General features: G+C 36.4%; 1 protein-coding gene across 1 annotated transcript in view; it reads right to left on the bottom strand.

Moving 5' to 3' along the window:
* Positions 1–2137: 2137 nt before the first annotated feature.
* LOC140139743 (uncharacterized) overlaps positions 2138–21892 on the bottom strand; it is a 44836-nt gene continuing 25081 nt past the window's right edge. The window contains 2 exon segments of the mRNA XM_072161451.1: positions 2138–3781; positions 20883–21646. Coding sequence (XP_072017552.1) covers positions 3587–3781; positions 20883–21646 — 959 coding nt within the window. The 3' untranslated portion in view covers positions 2138–3586.

Raw genomic sequence — 21892 nt, 5'->3', positions numbered from 1 at the left:
TACCATATATATAAAATCATCTCTCAGGTTATTGCTGCATGGGGCTATTCCAGTTGAAATCCATACACCCCCTATGGATGACATGACCTTAATCTTCCACACAGGGAGTGTGAATTTCAAATGTGGTTACCTGAATGGGTGATTCCATTTGAAATCTGCACTCCCTGTGTGGAAGATTAAGGTTTGCTTTCCATAGGGGGTGTATGGATTTCAACTGGAATAGCCCAATTAGATATCCTGTGGATATAATCCATTACCACAAAGTGTCACCTATGTTATTAAGATCTAAATTGAGATTTAACATCACTGCAATCTAGATTTGGAACCAGCGGCTAATCACAGCCATGACATTTCTTATTAGAGTCCGATGGTGCCAATCGCACACTGACTTTTGGGTTGGACCTCACCTTATCATGCTTATAAATAGGCTATGTGAATGAGCTAGTACTCTAGTACACCAATATATATACCACGATACCATCAGCTGAATACAAGAAGATGGTAAGTGCATAGCAGCAAATCACTTTCTTGCATTCAATGGTCGATATATACGTGCAAGGTTCAATCCATCTATCTGGCTCTACATGTAGGCATATATTATAATGTATACAAAGCTGAGACTTTATACAGCCTAATAATAATAAAAACCTACACACAAAATTGTATCACTTATGTCATAAACTAAATGCCGAGATAAGCATGCACTTTGAACCAAAACAGCCTCATCTCCACTGGTTTACTTCACTATCATCCATTACATAATCAAAGCATAAACTATGACCTCAAGTAGCGGGGTATGAGTTTTCATACCCAATACATTCACATATCATGTTATGAATGTATAAAGATAGGGCGTTAAGGAACTGTGCCTTGATAGATGCGCATGATTGAGATACTAGTGATGTCATGCCAACCAGTCATACTTGTGTGCTATCTGATCTCATGTAACCACACCCTGATAACAACATATCACTTCCTTTTTCCCACCATAATGGACTATTCCAGTTAAAATCCATACACCCCCTACGGAAGACATGACCTTCATGACCCACACAGGGGGTGTAGATTTCAAATGGAGTTATCCATCGAGGTAACCCCATTTGAAATTCACACTCCCTGTGTTGAAGATAAATATCATGTCTGTAATAGGGGGTGTATGGATTTCAACTGGAATAGCACAGTTAATGGTCATCAATAATCCATAAAGATATTATAGATGTGCTTTACAGGATCAGATTCCTTGGTACTACATCCTATGGGTTACCTATTTGTATCATGTATGTATATAACCATGCAATCCTGGCTATGGTACCCAGTAGGAACTCCAGGTACACCTGAAGAGCCTGGACTCTAATCTGCCATGTTTGCCTGTCACTCATATAGGATGGGCTATTCCAGTTGAAATCTATACACCCCTTATGGAAGACATGACCTTAATCTCCTACACAGGGAGTATGAATTTCAAATGGGGCTACCTAAACAGGTGATGCCATTTAAAATCTACACCATGTGGAAGATTACAGACATGTCTTCCATAGGTGCACGGACTTCAACTGGAATAGTACATTGTTGTCTCCCATTGTGTACCCCACAAAGATGGCAGCATATTAAATGCATATTGAAGGGATATAAAAATAACCTAGAAACACCTAACTTACAACACAGGTGGTGTGCAATTTTGACTGTAATTTTAAAATAGAAGATTTTCGATGTGTACATTATCGCTATGATCCATTTCAGTTATGCCATTATACTTGATTATGTTAATAAAATGTACAATCCTAAATTTTGGCAGTGTATAAAAGTATCTTCCATATTTAATAGAATCTTCAAAGGCATCAATCAAATGTTTCACCATATATACCTCTATATCAATCATATACCATACTACTAACGGAATTTGGAATAAATGTGTACAGTTACGAGTAACCAAAAAATGCTCAAATGGGTTTTTTCCCTCATCAGTTTCAATTTTCGCTGCAATTTTGCAGGAATCAGATCATACATGTAATCTGACTATCAAATACACAAATGTACTATTGCAGTTGAAATCTACACCCCCCCCCCCCATGGAAGACCTTACCTTAATCTCTCATACAGGGAGTGTGAATTTAGAATAAAATCACCAATTTGGTAACCCCATTTGAAATTCACACTCCCTGTGTGACAAATTAAGGTTGCATCTTCCAGAAGGGGTGTACCGATTTCAACTGGAATAGCCCAATACATGTACTACCAAGTTGAAACCTGGAAACAAAAGAAATTTTCAGAAAATTCTTGAAATGGTGGAAAGATAATGGGAGATAACTAAAGTGCTTACAGTAAAAATATGAAAGGGACTTAAAAGGGGTTTCCCTATTCAACTGAACTCAATGTGTGCAAACTAGCAGAACGGTCAACTGCATATCCGTCAATACACGCTTTTTCAATGGGAAATGAACTTTGCTGCTTGGATGATGTCACGATGAGGTTAGCATTTATTCCGTATTGAAAAGTGTGTACTGACGGATATGCAATCGACCGGCCTCCTAGACTACAGACTAGATTCCATTGTTATAGCTCATTAGCCACATGAGGACTGCTGCCTTTTTTATAGCATTTCTGATTGGTCAATCACATGATATGTTCAACGGAGTGACCAATTGAAATACAGCTTAGACGCCATCCATTTTCACCATGTTGCTGATTGGTCATAATAGCTTTCTTGTCACCAATCAGCAGGTAGTACTCATGGGGTAAAGCCTTTTCAGCCCTACCACCATTCTTACCATGTTGCTGATTGGCTCAACATTTTAAATCTTCTTGCAACCAATCAGCAAGTAATAATCACGGGGTCAAGCCTTTTCATCCCTACCACCATTCTTACCATGTTGCTGATTGGCTCAATAAATCATAATAGTCTACTTGTACCCAATCAGCAGGTAGTACTCATGAGGTTAAGCCTCTTCAGCCTACCACCATTCTTACCATGTTGCTGATTGGCTCAATAAATCATAATAGACTTCTTATAACCAATCAGCAGGTAGTACTCATGGAGTTAACAGTGACCCATTATTTTTAAATCCATGTATCAAGTCCAGCTTACATAAGCAACAATTAAAATTAATATAGCCCATATGTTGATGATTTCATCATCATGTAAAATACAATCAGTTATAAACAATGAAAGGGGAAATACACAGATAATATAATATTAATTAATATATTCATATTTTTGGACATTCCTTAGTGTGATTTTATCAAAGAGCACTTGATGTACACACACAGACCCTTATATAATTAATCACCTCATTGATAGATAATCAATAAACCCCATGAGAACTACCCGCCGATTGGCCAAAAAGAAGCTTTCATTATCAACTGGACCAATCAGCAACATTGTTAGAATAATTTCACCATGCAAAACAATTGGGGTGAATTACTTGCAAAGCTCCATTCTGATTGGTGATTAAAGTAAAGATATTGTGTAATTGACCAATCAAAGGCAATGTTAGATCGGCAGGTAGTGCTCAGGGGGTTAAGCATATTCATAATGTATATACACACAATTTTATAATAACACATTGGTGCAACGCTCCAAATAACTTCAAAGCTGATTAAAGGCATTGTATTTGCTTCTCCAATCTTTCTCCGCTGCAACTTTCTTCTTCCTCTTTCCTGCTGCCATCGCCCTTGCTTTTGCCATATCTGTTAGGTCTAGCCCACTCCCAGTTTGGGGAGGGGGTGGTCTTTCTGGAACTGGTGCTCTCGTCTGCTGGAGGGGTACTGGAGGTTCAACTACCTGTAATGGAGGAGAAGAAAACAAAGAAAAAAAACTTTGTCAGACAAACATGTTAATTAATATCAATTAATTAATATCAATTAATTCCATCACAGGCTGGTGATATTACAAATAATGTTAAATTGCTTCTTACAGGGGCATTTCGTGATCCATGAACCACCCAGCCTCATCTCCCCCTCCCCAACTTATCCAAAAATATTAAGATTTACACAATCAGAAACCGTAGACTACATCATGATTGTGTACTTTCAGATTCGGTCATTTGACAAAGATATAGTCCAATTTGTATTTTCGGCCTGTCAACAGCTTGAAAAGCCTATCTTTGACATTAGTGATTGGAAAACTCAACGCTCCTAGCGATTGCATAGTATAATATGCCCTTTAATGAGCGCCGGTGGGTGATAGTGAAAACTAGTGATTTTTTAATCGCTAATATGATATGCCCTTAAGGTAGGTAGGAGCATCGGATAATAGGCCCATGCAGGAAAATAGCCACTATATCAAATCAGAATTATGTATCCATATCAAATATATTACCAATTTAAGATAAGTCTTTACTCCACTTATTTTTAATGTTTCATAAAAATTTAAACATTTCTTATGTTTTTCTTTATTTTTTGAAAATTACCTATTTTTTTCCACAAATAATTATTGCTAGCCTAGAGGGAATGTGATATGGTTTCCATAGTTTGTAGGGTGGTTAATAAGCCTAATATCTAAATTCTCTCGCCAGATTTTTTTGATAAAGTTTTTATTTTTTGAGAAAAATTATTTTTTCTATTTTTAAATTAGAGAAATCTAGAAACACCCATAACTTAAAATAGAAACACTTTATTAAAAAAAAAGCTGGCGAGAAAAGTTTCTAAATTTAATAACCTTTCATATGACACCTTATTTGTTCAAATTGGCCCTATGGTTAGCTCAGACAATAATTATGAAATTAGGTCATTCAGTGTTTCTAGATCAAATCAAGAAAATTTGAGCAAGTACTAACATTACCTTCAAATATCCCCTTTATTACTGGCCAATATAGAGCAAAAAAGTCACTAACATTATTTGGTAACATTTTTGTAATAAAAAGATCCAAAAAGCAGTTCTATAAAGGGGATAGAAAGGAGAAAAATAATATTTAAACATAGTATCCATTTTCAAACTTTTACCAATTTTAGTGAACGAGGCTTAGTGTCAAAACCACTTTATGTACAAAGTCAATGGGGTTTCCTAATGATTAAAAATGGCATAACTCAAAAACGCTTTGTTGGCACAAATTAAAATTTGGCAGGCAAGTTTTTCTCACCCAACTACACATCCTGTATCATTTTAAACCAAATCTGTGCATGACACCGTAGCCGATGTTTCTACCTTAAACATCTAGTGACTACAGTGCGAATCCTCTGATGGCTATAGTCCTCTGATTGGGAAAGTTATGTGACCATCAGATTCATTGGTCTGTCTAGTACACCCAAGAGAGGGTACGTCATGGTTTTAAGACACTCAATTGAGGACTCATCCAGGCTCAGAAGCTGTGCTAGTTCTTAATATCCATGTTTTTGTTCATTTTGTAGAAACAAATTTTTCAGTTTGCCTTCTACTGTGCTTCATCCATCCAATGTTATGGTTGATCTTCAATTTCATCTTTCAGTTTCACTTGTCTTCATTCTATTGGGCTATTCCAGTTGAAATCCACACACCCCCTGTATGACCTTAGTCTCCCACACAGGAGGTGTGAATTTCAAATGGGGTGACTTGAATGGGTGACTGTGTGTGAGATTAAGGTCATATCTACAGTAGGGCAGGGATAGCTTTGCTCCAAAGCCAACCTATTTTCCATCCAATTGAAAGAAAAAATGAAAAAACCATGCCATATGCCCTCTGACACTATAGTAAAGACCGGCTGTAGGACTTTCGCGGTTGGTGTGTGGGGTAGACCAATATCTCAGGTAGACAGTGATCTATAAGTGGTCCTACTTTACTTGTTGGTGACTTGCCTATAGTGAAGCTTGCCTTCGGCAAGCTCTGTACAAATACATCTACTGCTGGGTGATGCATGGGAGTGGTATTAATTTTTTACAGAATGGATTGGCCTATATACATTTTCTTTACTAATACTAGTCACTTGCTTGGGTTTATTTTACTTGGGGATCTCTGGATCTTCTAAGGTACTGCGAGGGCTCTGATCAAGAGCTAGGCAGGGATTTAAGTAGACCTGAAAGAAACCTGAAAATCTGGGGAAAAACTGGAAAAAAAGTGTGAATTTGGGCTAAAATGGGCTGAAATTTAAAAATAAATGTGTGGAAATTTGGACAAAAAATCTGAAAACCTGAAAACTTGTACATCCCTGAATAGGGAGTGTATGTATTTCAACTAGAATAGCCCATTTCTATGTTCATGTTCATACAAAGGCAGTAGAAAATCACAAAATTATGTTCTGTTTATCTGCCATGAAAAAAGTGTCCCTTATTATTATCATCATCATTAAACAAACACACTCAGTGCATCATACTTTTTCTTTGCCATAAGGTTCATTGAAACTACTAGTAATTTGCAATCAGTAGATTTTCAGCAAAATATCATCAAATTACTTGATACAATTGTTTGTACTTGAAATAATGAAAATCAAACGGAAAGTATTTTCGCCATTATCACTTTATACACGTGTCACTTGTATGACCCACCCCATGACCCCCGGGGGTGGTGAGTCATTTTACAAAGGTGCGTCGGATTTCATTTAACTATACCATGACCCACATGTGCGTCTAAACAATGACGGACATTTGCCGACAATGACTGAGCCCCTCGTCAAAATTGTGACGCACATGTTAAGGATTATGACTGTCCTCATGACGCAAATTTGACTCACCATTTCTAGGTATTTTGACTGACACTGATGCACCTAACCATTGATGCACCCCTATGTTGTGACGCACATATTGAGTAAATGACCGTACCCTGCGTCACTAATTGGTTGGTAAATGACCCAACCATGACGCACATCCCCCGGGGGTCCTAGGGTGGGTCATACAAGTGACATGTGTATTATTCTAGCCTTGTACCAGGCAGTAGCCATTACAGAGCTCCATTATATAGCAATCATATTGTATGCATCCAGGTTTGTAGCTCTATGCCGGTCACGTGTAGCAGACACTAACGCTGGCTGACCAGCACAACAAACAAAATTTACAACAAATGATTTTTTCACCATAAAAAAAAAACATTTTTAGGGGCGATACCCCTGTAGCTTATTCCCTGATATAAACAAAAGAAGAAAAAGCACAGGGATGTACGCCTAGACGTTGATCCACAAGCCTCAGTACACTTTACAGGTTGTCGCTGACCACTATGGCCCTTACCATTCCATAAACCATTAAACAACACAGGGACTTTGCAGCTTAGGAGCGCACATCCTAGACATTCCACAATTGGCCTTCACAGGAAGGATCAGCTCCCCAAGTTTTTTCGTACAGGTCACAACAAAACCATTCGCATTAAGTTCCTTGTCCTGGAGGGGAATTTCAAGCTAACTCAATTTTCCATGAGAGTGAAATAAACCACCGCCAGGCTTCGAACCGGCAACCTCTCGCACCATGATCAAATGCCTTACTATCGATTGAGCTATCTTGACTGTGATACCTCACATTTGCTAAAACGAATGTGACCTGAGACAGCACTCCTAATTGGATATTAAAATTAGGTGGAACTCTACAATCCTGATGTATGCATTTTTCTGCTATCAACAAATGCTGTTTTCTGTTCTCCTCAACCATTTTTGTTTTCCGCTGCCATTTCCACACAAATCATTAGCTTTGTCTGGGGCTTTATGCTTCTACAATTAACCCCATGAGAACTACCTGCCGATTGGCCATAAAGAAGTTTTCATTATCAATTGGACCAATTAGCAACATTGTTAGAATAATTTCACCACACAAAAATTTAGGGTGAATTATTTGCAAAACTCCATTCTGATTGGTGATTAAAGTGAAGATATCATGTAATTGACCAATCAGAGGCAAAGTTAGATCAGCAGGTAGTGCTCAGGGGGTTAACAAGTGCTCAACATTTTGTCACTGCAGAACATTTTACCAGATATGAAAATACAATACACTGCAGCAAAATTGTCGCAGCATTTGTCACATAGACAACACACACACAAAAACGTTCAATGGAGGATACCATATAGGCCTGATACGTACACAATGGCAGCAACATTATCATTCATATGAAAGCGCTAGGGATAGATTCAGCTGTGTTTTGCATAATTACACACCGCATGATCAACGAGTTTTATAGCTAATTCCATAAAAGAAGCAATTATACATAATATCCAGGTCCCTGGATACAGATGCTATAACTTACACACCATCACAACGTTAGCCCTCTCCACACGGGTGTTGAATGCAGACGAATAGTTTCGAATTTTCTTTAAAAATTAAACAAATTCAGAATTGTACATTTTCATGACATATTTAGAATCAGCATGAAAAATGCATCCCAAAACTTGGACTTTTTTATGTTCAAAATTCAACCCTATATAATAGAATAATAATTTTGGAATCTGGACACTTACAAAATCATAATTTCAAAGATCTGTGTTTGAAGGCTAAAATACAGTTTGTTTTGCTATATGTTTACTGTACATTTCAGAGCTGTTCAAGGGCCAACCACACTGGCCGGTTGGCCGGATCTGGCCTGTGGGCGCCAGTTGAGAACCCCTGGTATAATAGATCTTTCACTTTCAAGCTATTCTAAAAAATTCCATATTTTCGCAAGGAAGTCTGAAGTATTTCACCTCATAGCAAGAGTTTATCACAAGACATATTCTCTATCTAGGCCTCATCAGCTGCACATTCTAGCTACTCCGGGCTATAGATTTGAAATTGTAAATAGAATATGTGTGTGTATTGCATTCAGCATTCAAGTACATTATAAATGTAAACAGTCACAGTTGAATTCATGTTTAAATACCCTGTCTATGATGAATATATATCATTCTATATTTGAGCTGAATTTGAAAAAATTTTCGAGAGAGGAATGAACGAAAATTACAGAACAAATTTATTTTCTTACTTACTGATCACCTGATTTTATTTAGTTTAGATTTATTTAGTAGTCATATTTTCCAAGAGCCATTTTCTATTCCAACGTCGTCATCTTTGACATCACCACCATTATCATTAGCATATGACAATGCATAATCTACATCAGCACATGCATCATCATCAGCATAGGACCATACATAATTGTCGTCATCATCATCATCATCATCATCATCGTCATCATCAACATCATTATTATGATTGTGATTATTATCATCATTACATTTCTCCCATTTTCATTTTCATGATTACAGAATATTTTATTGCATGACTGTAAGAATAAACAGGGCTAACTAGCATTCTGATGTTTATATATTGGTGCTATGTACTTATATTATATAGGGGACCTAAATAAGTTCAAGCGACTTTCTGGGACACAGTACAGACAGTGCTGGCAACAGGTGGCCTACATTCAAACCTACCAATGCACTTCATGTATTTTAGGTCTTTAAAAAATTGATAATACTCATATCTTAGGCAGCCTATATTTAGTGTACATTTGTACTATTATTATATTAGGCTCAAATCATATTAAGGCCCCTTTATTCTGTATACTTTACTTATTACATAACACAAAGTGGTTCACCTTCTTAAGGGGTACTACACCCATTGATTTTTTTTGCATTTTTTGCATTTTGTGAAGAAATTACAAAAAAAATTGGACAAAGTGGTATGCAAAATGAAGGGCAAATCTTCTCGTTTTATTGGTGGTATCGGTATCAATGTAGCTTACATGCTTTTACAGATAGAAGCCAAAAGGAGGTACATCACTGATGATTTAAATTCACTTCATTTTGGAAAGCTTACTATCAACGGATTTCGTTAAAATTTTGGATATGTGTTGCTAACACATTAGGGAAATAAAGTTGATATGTAAAATGGGAATAAGTGGTTCCTGATTTCTTTTATGACTTCATGAACTTGGTGCTCCACAACTATCAAAAAGGAACTGGTTAAAATGCTTCTATTTTCAATGTTGAGCTATATTTTGTATTTTTAACTTGCGACATTATTGCACTGAAACTTAATTAAGCCATAGGTAACAGGTTACAACAACCATACTACAGCAATGATGAAAAAATTGTATTTCTTGTCACCTATACAACCATATTGGGTAGTTTTCCGTAAGCTTAACGCTTTGTGATTTTGGTAACTATTTTATATTTATTTGTGAAATCCGTCTCAACTAGGCATTCTAAATTGTACTCACCATTTACATCCCAAGGTATATTAGTATATCCACCATGCACTTCTCGATATATATCCAGTTAAAGACAGAATATCAAAATTATGCCTCATATGATATCACAGACTCTCACATGTGTATTCAAAATTGATGCTTAAATTTGACCTGAACCAATTGACCTATAACCTGACATACGGTGACCTAATAGCCTTTTCTTCTCCTAACAACTAATTACTATGCATCCATTGTATAAGTGTTTATTTAATTTATTCAGTGTTATATCATGGTAGGTATTTTGCATGCACCACTATAGATTTTCTATAGAGAGTATAACAAAGGATTTAATGTATTCTATTCATGTACCCTACTTGAACATTTTGAAAAGAATAAATTATGGTTTGTTATGAAACACAGAACTGAGTTACTAGGTTAAAGAAAAAAAAAAATATATAGGTCTAAAATGACTTACTAAAATGGTTGAAAGTCACTTTATATGTAGATATATTTTATAAGTTCAGGACATGAGGTGATAAACATATATATGTACTTAATAAATTTGCAAGAAAAAAAAAAAAGAAGAGGGGTACTGATGAAAATCGGGGTATTATATCGCCTTAAAGTACTAGATCTGCAAACAGTCTGCATGCTAAATGAATTTACAAAGCTACCATGTAGTCAAAAGTATTTTTTTAAGTAAATCGTTATCAGAATTTGTTGGCATGATATAGAAATGTATAACTTGTAAGTGATTATACAACTGATTGACCCTTAATTAGACCAGTGTTCCTACCTCTAACCCAATTCATCAAGTTAACGACCGACCCAAAAATCTGAAAAATCACTTCTTTTTTTTTAATTTGACCATAGGGAAATGTCATATTTTGGTTTATAATATTCAAAATGTGTGTTTTATTTATGTTAAAAGTGTTAAACTGCAGTATAAATGCATAAAATCATCAATTTCTTGCAAATTCGGACTTGATTTCGGCATTTGTTTTGTTGATTTTGTGGCCAAAAAGAAATCAACCAACTGACCCAGGTGTTGGTACATAAAGAGCAAGTCAACTATTTTTTTAGCCTAAATGTGTACCTCTAGGGTTGAATTATTTGGGGTACATGGATTTTTGGCAAGCCTCAAGAGGGGGGGGGGGACAACCATTTTGGTAGACCAAAAGGGGGCGATTTTGCAGGCATCCTTTTCGATATTAAGTCCTATGAAAAGCATTGACAAAACAGGAGAAACGTTCTGATAGTAATAATAAGCAAAATTTTCTACTTGCTGCCCTCGCAAATAATTAGGTCAGGCTGCATGATTAAACAATGAGTTCATCAAAATCTGGCATGTTAAGGGGAAAATATTTTTTGGCACCTCAAGGGGGGAGGCAACTTTTGTGACAGACCAATTTGAGAATTCACCACAAAAAATGTTTGCATGTTGATATGTTTTATAATATTCAAATTTTAATCAATCATATTTACAAAGCATAAATGACCACTCAAAACAGTGTGGATTATTTTCTGTGACAGTGAAGATATTAAATTTATAATCATTGTTTTCTTGATACTCGTGACAGATGTGCGATACATGGGAGATACACATATGATGGATGGTGAAGGGAAACTCCAGACTTCCTCTCAGAAAATATTGATTGAATTTAATGGACCAACCAGGGTTCGCAGGTTTTTGCCGCAGGTGGAAAAAACCGCGGTTTTAACCATGATTTTAACCGCTTGGCAATAACACTTTTTGCCAGATATAACAAAAATGGCAAAAACTAAAAAAGTGATTTATAATTCAATTTTTTCATCTCAAAACAAATTATTAAGTTACAAAAATAAGTTCCCGAGTGTAACAAGGCCAGATTTTGTAATTATAAGCAATATATTATGAAATTAAAGGCATGTGTTTTCATTGCTCAAGTGCATAAAATCGAAATGTGGCATGTATCAAATTCAAAACTTTTTCATTTTAAGGACTTGATGAGACCAAAAATATGTTTAATGATTCGTTGAAAGATATGTGTTACTGTTTATGAGCTTTCTGTGTCACTTTTTAATATTTGAGTGACTATGTGTGAGTTTTTGCCAGTTTTTGCCATTTTTGCCGGTTTAAACCAGGCAAAAACTGGCAAAAACAGTTTTTGCCAGGTTTTTGCCACTTTGCCGGCAAAAACAGGTTTTTGCCGGCAAAAACCGAACCCTGGGACCAACCCTCCAACAGGTTGGGTTTCACATTCAACTGAAACATGTTGTTGTGGGCTGCAAAACTAGCTTGATATCCTACAATTGTAGTCCCTTTTTGATCTACAATTCACCCCAATTGTGCCCTTCCACAGCAGCTGATAGGTCTATCCCATCATGCTTTGCAGTACCATAATAAGAACTGGACATGCCATAAAAAGTGTACATAAAAGCCCTCCCTTCAACTTTCAATTAGGCCTACTTGCTTAAAAATGTATGATCTCTAAGGCCACATAAAATTAAAAATTCGTTTCACGTCCACACCTTTTTGGAAAGTGAGGAGGGAGGGTTTTTTTTTTTTTTTTCCTAAATTTGACAAAATACAGCAGTTTTCACGTAAAATTGACATTGCTATCAGCTTTCAGCATCTGCCAGGGAAACGATGAGGCCCTTTTTATTTTAAGATTATGAGGGGTTAGACCCCTTAGAGTTCCACAAAAACACTTGCAAGTGAATCATGCTGACTTAGAAACTTGTTTATCAGCATTAGCATTATACTAAAGTATTAAAACTTACAATTTAATATGAAAATTGAAAAATAAAAAAAATATGGACTGATCCAAGAAAGTGAGGAGGGAGGTGGACGCGAAACGAATTAATTTTTTTATTTGGCCTAAGGTATATAGTAAAACTGTCTATAGCTTTCAAAGCAGCTCTCACAAAAAACGCATTCCCAGTCACTACTCCCTGTCCCCCTTTCATGGGCATGGCTGGTCACCATTCTGCCCCCTTTCTTGGGCACTGCGACAGATCATGACCATTTTTTTAGCTTGCCCGAATGGGTAGGCAATAGTAGAAAATTGCTTGCCCGGCCTTTATGGGGATTTTAATGGAATTCCTTGTGTAAGGAATCTTACTTTCCAAAAATTCGTAAATAAATAAATTTTTGATTACAAGACTTACATTTTCATCAAAAATCTTTTTACTAGCAGACATTTTAGCATTGTGAAAAACACTGCCATTTCCACTTATCTTTATAATTTCCATTTTTCGCTGTGATTTGGGGTTCTCCAATGTGATTTTATAATATCTTTTGTTCCTCTCGGAGACTCGGACTCAACATTTCGTTCCGAGACAAATTTCTTTCGACAAATGAAAAACGCTGTAGTAAAATTGCCGCAACATTTGTCATAATGGCAAAACCCACACGAAACATACAATAACACACCGGGCCCTATCAATCCTAATGTGTTTATATAGAAAAGCATGTAGACAGCAGATGCACATTAACATTTGTATGAATCCACATCATCACTCATACCTTTTTGCTCATGTTGGTTCCCATCATGCACGCTTTGTTCATTACTTATATCATTCCTATTATCTCTATTAGTTGCAATCATATTCAAAGTCCACTCAAAAATAATACTGCAATGATTTCTCATACAAAAATATCAGTTGATGTAGCATTGTAGTGATCATGAGGCATCGGATACATTTCGTTTCCAGTATTACTCTTAATAAAACAAATAACTGGTGACAAATGCTATGTTTGTGTGAATAATGGATATTTGTTATAGACAATACTATGCAGATGACAGCAACAGGTTCAATTTATTAACTAATCAATATTTTTACTAAATTTTACCAACATTTTATACCCAAATTAAGCCTCCCAATATATTAAAATACATTTGTGTCAGACAAGATTTTTTCTTGGTCATCAGTGGTTTTACCATATTTCTACCCAATGACGTCACATTTTTGGTTCTTTGGATGCCCACATATTTACCGCTTCGCAAAATATTCTTAATTGCGTTATTCCAGTTGAAATCCATACACCCCCTATGGAAGACCTGACCTTAATCTTCCACACAGGGAGTGTGAATTTCAAATGGGTTACCTGAATGAGTGACTCCATTTGAAATCCACACCCCCTGTGTGGTAAGATTAAGGTCATGTCTTCCATAAGGGGGTAGGAATTTCAACTAGAACAGCCCAGTTGGTCTAGCGTTAAGAGTTGGCCTCTGTAAGCGGAATCTATAGATTACATCGATTTTCAAATGGTGTCAAGGTCGTAGCTAGTCATGATTAGAATCCTATGATTCGTACATAATTTGGTGTTTACATGTAATGTGGGTGTGTGTATAAAGTGTGCTTGCTCCAACACACATGTTTGCACAGCCTAATGTACTATAGTACTGACAGCTCAACCAGAAAGAGTTTTAGATATTTTCATATCAAAAACATATTTTGAAGATATATCTATTTAAGTCAAAAAATATATTCACTTATACTAGGTCTATAATATAGTATGTCTAGACTATAATTACCACCAACTGATCAACAAAAATGTAATTAAATTAATAAATGAACAATAATAAAGTAAAATAAATAATCCAAGTAGAATTTAAACCAAGTTTATACTACTGGTACAGTGCTCAACTGTTACTAAGATAAATTAATAAAAATAAAAAAAATAAAAAAAAAAATAAATAAAAAAAAATAAATAAATAAATAAATAAATAAATAAATAAATAAATAAATAAATAAATAAATAAATAAATAAATAAATAAATAAATAAATAAATAAATAAATAAACAAACAAACAATCAAATTTTTGACAATTTCAAAATTAATATCATACTGAATTATTACATATTCTATAATCTTTACAAAGACTAGGGAAGCCAATTTTGTTTTATAATCAATTTTCTTTCCTTTCTTTTCCTTATGAAACGACATAAATTTTACACAAAAGAACTATTTTTAATGGATAGGATGAGGAAAAGAACTTAGAACACATGCATCTGTTGCCTTAGAAACCATTGTATTTCCTGGATATTGTTATAAATAAATAAATAAATATATAAAATAAATGTTAAAATCAGGTATTTTTTTACCCAAAGTGGATTGAGTTTGACAGAAATGGCTGTGTGCACGTAAAATGAGTTGCTTTTAGCAAAAAGAATATTTATTTTGACGATGTTTACTCAACGCATCGCTTAGTAAATAGTAATATACCGATAGTGAGAGAACACAGTGGTCAGTTGCCAGTCACGCTGGTCACTCATTATGCTTCAATAATCATATGAACTTGACTTCTAATTACGTGTTCGATGTTCGTTTACACTGCAATAGTTGACCTTGAAGTCGATTTTGAATTCGACAAATGTTGCTCATTTGAAGTTGACTTCTGTTTACACACAAATGAAGTCAAGTTCAAATTCGACTAAAATCGACTTCAGGTTCTGTGTAAACTGGGGTCTAAGTATTGGCAATACAGAAGCTGTGTGAGCACAATCCAGGCCTCGAAATAAGCCAGAATTTCTGAGGGCCATTTGGGCCCTCAATCTAAAATGTTTGAGGGCACTCACAAATTTTTGTGGGCCTGAATTTGGGCCATTGGTTTTAATCTATGAACCCCACAAAAAAGTGAGAAAAATGGTAAATTTTTTGTGGGCCATTTGGGCCCACCAGATGTATCTTTTGCGGGCCCTCACTGATTTCAGGGGCTGAGGGCCCTTGGGCCCTCCTTATTTCGAGCACTGACAATCTATTGATAAATGGTGGTTTCCCTATTATTATCATTGTCATTCAATACACTGGTTGACCTCTAATATTTGTCTACAATATCATTTAATATCATATAATAATAATTGCCAGATAATTTGTATGGTCAGCTTGAAAATAATCGAGCATATAGATTTTTACACTTCACTATGGAGTATACCCAATTTCATATACCGTATTGTTTGTAATTATATAATAAACGCCCCGGGGGCGTTGCATTTTTCCAAAAGGGGGGCGTTTATTGGAAGTGAATTGTCAGTGAAAAAGCATTAAAATCGTGTTCAATTTCCGATGGTGCTCCTATTAAAAGGAGGGATTTACACTACACATGATGGCGGCGCCCACGGAAAATGATATTTTCGTGGGGAATACAACAAAATTACACCTGTAAGTGCATGGAATTAGTGAAATTCTACCATAATTAGGCAATGAAATGGATGGGAGTTGAATCATAATAGGTTTTGTCCATTCAATTTAGCGATCGTGATTGACATGACTGATGCAAGTTTTAAGCTTACCTACACGATATGTCATGGAAATGTTCGCATTTTTATCAATTTTTCACAGAAACATTGGAGGGGGGCGTTTATTAGAGGGAGAGCGTTTATTACAAACAATACGGTATTTACAGAAAATTTTGCACTCTTCTGTTATGTCATTTGTGGATTTGCCAGCTCATTTTTAAGATTGTAATTTAATGTAAAACTAAAAGGTCACCTTTCAGGATAAATTAGATTTATTTACTTTGTCATCTAAACCTAATGGATCAATTATGCCTGGTCAAAATTGCACACTTCAACTAATTAATTCAATTGTCCTGTTCAAATGAACCAGGTAGCAAAGACAATTGCACACTAAATTATTTTTACTGAATTGTTATTTTCATAAATTTCTTGAATCGATATTGACACTAAATTGTGAATATGAATATTATGATTTATGCAAAAATGCAATGATGCTGACATTGTTCATAAAAATTAGCAATTTGCAAACATTTTTACAAATTGTAGCCAAAAATAGTAAAATAAAAACAAAAAGGACCATTAGACCACACTAGAACTCTTTTACATATCACTTAGTACTGCAATTATCTGTATTTTCCGACAACACTTTTACCATTTCCGATGTTTTGCAGAACAATAAACTGTATCTACAAGCACTACCATGTTTGAACTACTCATCAAGCAAGAATGAATTAACGAGCGTTTCCTTTTGATGCATTACGTTGCCATGGTAACCATATGGTGCCTGGATATGACAATGCTTTCACAAAATGTTGACTTGTTCATAATGGTTATTTTTTAAAGCACTCTCTCTTTCCTTGAACTCATTAAGCCGTGGGTAATCAATAATAATGTGTAATTGACTAGATACAGCAGATTAAAAGTAAAATCTATCACCACACGCTTTGTTTGATATTATCGCAGTTCCCCATATAGTCCCCTTCATATAACTTTATCCTGGATGGAAAGGTGGGTGGCAGAAGAAATGGAGCCCACTACTCACTTCTGGAGCCCACACCCTAGACTTATTTTTTGCAAAAAAACTAATAAAAAATAAAGAAATTAAAGTAATTAAAATAAATTTTTTTTAAAAGAAAAAAATTCTAATGCCTTTATTGAACACACTTTACAGCTTAAAAAGTATTAAAAAATCCTGACCTACCTACCCTAATTTTTTTATGTCACGCTAATCAAACAATTTATTTTTAGGCCTCTCTCAGTCCTGCCTAGATCACCAGTAGGCTTACAACTGAGCTTTGAATAGCGAGCACCCCGGGCTAGCACATTTCAGCTAACTGGTCTTTTAAGAAGTTTGGTCTTACAAAGATTTCACCATAATCCTGGACAATATTAATTTCTTCTAGGAAATCCTTGAGTATATCTATGGGAGATTTATCAATGCAATGTTATGAAACTGAAATATATCAAATTATTAATGTTATCATTGGGCTATCGATTGGATAACTGAATAGGCAGTGTAAGACAGCTAGCTCACAAAATTCACTCTTCCTGCTCTAACAATAAATTCAATATACATGCATAAATCTACCCTAAAGGGTGTCTGTAGTTCCAGTGAAGAAAATCATTACAGTTAATTTTTAATATTAAATGCTAGACTAAATGTAGTAAAGAGTATGGCCAAAAGCATATTCCAGGGTCTATGCCAAAAGGGAAAAAAATTGTTTCATTATACATAGATCCACTCCAAGATGTAGAGTTGAACGGTTGGTCAATATTTTTAAAATATTTTTTTAAGGTCATTTAACCAAAACATGTATGCCTAATATTTTAAGCTTAACCCTAACGCCAAAGGGCTTTTTGGCGACTGAAAGAAAGAAGGAAGGAATAACTTATAGTGAAAAAACAAATCAAAGAAGTTGTTTGTTTGGATTGGGGGTTCGAACCCGAGACCCCTTGCGTGCCACGTACTAGGTCAGCACCAGTTTTTCACTGGCTAACAAAAGCATGCATATGGGGTGATCACTTTACATGGGATGGATGCACGCATGCACATTTGCACATTTAGTAGTACCTGGGAGTGTTTAAATGACCTACGATATAGGCTTTAATGTGGAGCTGTTTAAAACCAAAAAACCAAAACACCACAAAACTGCACAAAAATCGCGAAAAATTAATACGGTACCACTAAAAAATACTGCTATACAGTCTATTAGCATACAATATCCATGAAACAAAATTATTTTTTGTTCATTTGCAGTGTTTGCAACTTCCTCTGTATGTATGCCGATCATGCTTAGACCCTAGACTCACAGATCATGCATAAACCCACAGAGGTTAAGAGTACTACAGGTGTAAGTAGGGCAACCATACACTATGACATCTTGAGCTTGGCAAACACTAGACTTACACACGAACATGAACTTAACCCCAATCTCATCATGAATGCTGTGCACAGGAACTTGCAGCTATATCAACTATCAAATGCCAATTTCCTTTCCCCACACAGAGATTGTAAACTATGAAAAACAGTAATTACAGTATCCACGTTAGTATTTGCTACAGTCCACTTTAAAAATAAGATGCAATTTCTTGGAAAATTCAGCACTCAAGAAGTGAAATCAAAGGGATGCAAAATTTGTTCTACACATTAACCCTAACTGCCTATGGGCTTTTTGGCAATGGGAAGGGAAAGAAGTAAGGAATAAAGAGAGAAAACAAAGAAAGAAGTTGTTTGCTCTGAGTGGGATTCGAACCCGAGAACCCTCGCATGCCAAGCACTGGGTCGGCGACACTTTGCCACGGGTCTTGGGCTTTGCTGGCCAGCGAAACCATGCCTATCACTTAGGGCGATTGCATCATCACACCATGTGGGATGCTTGCATGAACAGCGCATATCAGCCCTCGAATTAAGGATCTGAAGGGGCACAGCAACTTTTTAGGGCAAGTTGAAAATTGCCTTGGATTTTCACTTAAAAGGCAAGGCAGCAGGGCAGTTTGTAATATTTCAAGAGGGCATCATGGCAACTGTTGAAAATTTGAGAAGGGCACCAAGGCAATTTCTCAAAAGTGAAGGAAACACACAAACATAGATAGATGATTTTATAATGAAGGGGTAGGGCTGGGGCACAGACGGCAACTTCATTAGAGGGCACGGCAAGTGACTGCCTTGGGTAAAGGACATATTTTGAGGGTATTACGGCAGTGGGGATGGTTAATTCGAAGGCTGGTAGTACCTGGTCCTGTTAGGGTTAATTCATTGATGCTAAAAGCAAGATATTTTTGTTGTGACTATCAAAATCTAATGTGTGATTTTCAACCACCTCACAAACAAAAACAAACCCCCATCACTTTGTACCATGTACAGACATCGCTGTACAATCAAAACCTCACATGGGACCATTTTATAACCAAAATAAGATGAGGTAGTTTTTCATGAGGAGTAAAAATCACATTTTTAAAGTGAGATTTTGGCAAAATGTCGACAATATGAAAGAAGAAAGATTTCAAAAATGACTAATGAAGCTATTCGCTCCAACAAAAGTGCCTTTTGGTTTGCTTCCAAGTGAAGCTATTGGGGAGAGTTGGTACCAAGAAATTCACCTGTAATTTCATTTGTACATGAAGCGTCATTGGTTCAATACATCCGAACAGTCAGTCCAATTTTTGACCAATTACTAGAATTTATTTCAATGACTTTGGGATTCACAAGATCCTGGAATTAATCCTGAAAACAGTTGAGTATGTAATATATAATTGTTTTCTGCTATTATAATTGCTTTACATTTGCGAATCCCATGGCTTCCATATGATAATTCCTGGTACTTTTATCAAGATAACGATGTATAAAAAGACATCAAGATTGATAACAGTGTATCTTAATATACGACACATGCATAAGAGCATGCAAGCACTATTGCCTTGAAACAATGAGACTGAATTAATTGATTCACAAGGCCAGTTATCTAGTCTGATGTTGTCCCCTGTGCCATTTTCCATTGCAACAAAGTGCTGCATGTTGCAGTGCCATTTAGAATTCTCACTTCAATACTCAAATTATAACTTTGTTCTGGGCTTTCTCAAGTTCTTCTTCTAGTCTGTATGTTTTGTTGCAGGAGCAGCACATTATTTTTGCATCAATGGTATACCTGGGACACATTATTGCTACAGTGGTACATTCCTGCAGCAAAATGCATGCAAGACAGAAGAATATAGTATGGGATTTAATTTGGCTAAAAAATTTACCCAGGCCTCAAAATTTAGGGATGCCACAGGCGATTAAAGTGATGGTTATGAATGAGGTTAATACACTTTGCATCGGTAATATGTCGGGCATTGTGAAAAATCTAAACATTTAGCTTTGGATCTCGGAATATCATTCAGGGTGTCGGAATATCACTTGAGGTTGAGGCGTCGGGATATTCCTCATTTCTGAAGTCAAAATATTTAGATTTTTCACAATGCCCTCCAAATAACCGATGTGCAGTTATTAAGAAATATAGGCTATTCCTTGAATACTGATGGCTCTTAAATGAGCCGTTCACTGAAGACTGCCCCTTGTCAACAGAGCACCCTTGTCAAACAAAAAACAATATTTATAATTTACCTCTGGTTCTGGTGGTGGTGGAGTTGGTTCTCTGACTGGTTCTGGTTCAGGTGGAGGTGGTGTTGGTTCCCGGACTGGTTCTGGTTCTGGCGTTGGCTCTCTTTCTGGCTCTGGTGTTGGCTCTCTTTCTGGTTCTGGTGTTGGCTCTCTTTCCGGCTCCGGTGTTGGCTCTCTTTCTGGCTCTGGTGTTGGTTCTCTTACCGGCTCCGGTGTCGGCTCCCTTTCCGGCTCAGGTGTCGGCTCCCGTTGCGGCTCCGGCTCCGCCTCAACATGATTCTGTGTTGCTGCTACGATTTCCTCATCAACATCATCCTCTTCCGGCTCCGGGGCCCTTTCTGGTTCCGGCTCTGGATCTGGAATGGCTATTATTGCAGATGCAGGAAGATGAGCTTCCTCCCTCTGCTCTTCCCTTGCTTCTATCCTCTCCGGTTCCTCTTCTTTTACTTCCGGCTCCTCCACAACCGGCTCTGATTTCTGTTCTATTTCTACGACGGCATCCACACTACCGTTTATTCCATTTACCTGCGGATGATCATCTTCTTCCTCATCATCTTCCTCCTCCTCATCCATATCAGCTTTAATGGTAATATTATGTTCTTTACAGTATGCATCAAGTTCTCTGTCAGCGACCAGCAACACTGTGGTCCCTCCATCTGCACGAATTCTAGCTACTACTTGTGAATGTGTTTCCCTTTCGATGTTGGTTCCGCTCACTTCGATGACTCTGTCGCCTGGTTTCACTCCCGCTAAATCTGCTGGCGAACCTGTACACAGAATGGAATTGAGAAAGGAGTAAGTCAAATTAGAATAGTTTTAGACTTTTGTTTAAAAATATAAGTGCTATGATCCTACAGGATTAGATTAGGGTATGGATTTTGGGTTAGGACTAGATTTAGGGTATTAATTGCGAGATTAGAGCTAGGAGAACAAGGACTCCCTATACCGCCACGTACAATCGTGCCCAGGCCTGATTGTGGTCCTAAAAAAAAATCTGTTTTGGTTTAAGTTTG

The sequence above is a fragment of the Amphiura filiformis genome, chromosome 18, assembly GCF_039555335.1.
Source record: "Amphiura filiformis chromosome 18, Afil_fr2py, whole genome shotgun sequence".
Lineage (NCBI taxonomy): Eukaryota > Metazoa > Echinodermata > Ophiuroidea > Amphilepidida > Amphiuridae > Amphiura > Amphiura filiformis.
Note: the sequence above shows the minus strand (reverse complement) of the source record. Positions and strands in the feature narration are given on the sequence as shown.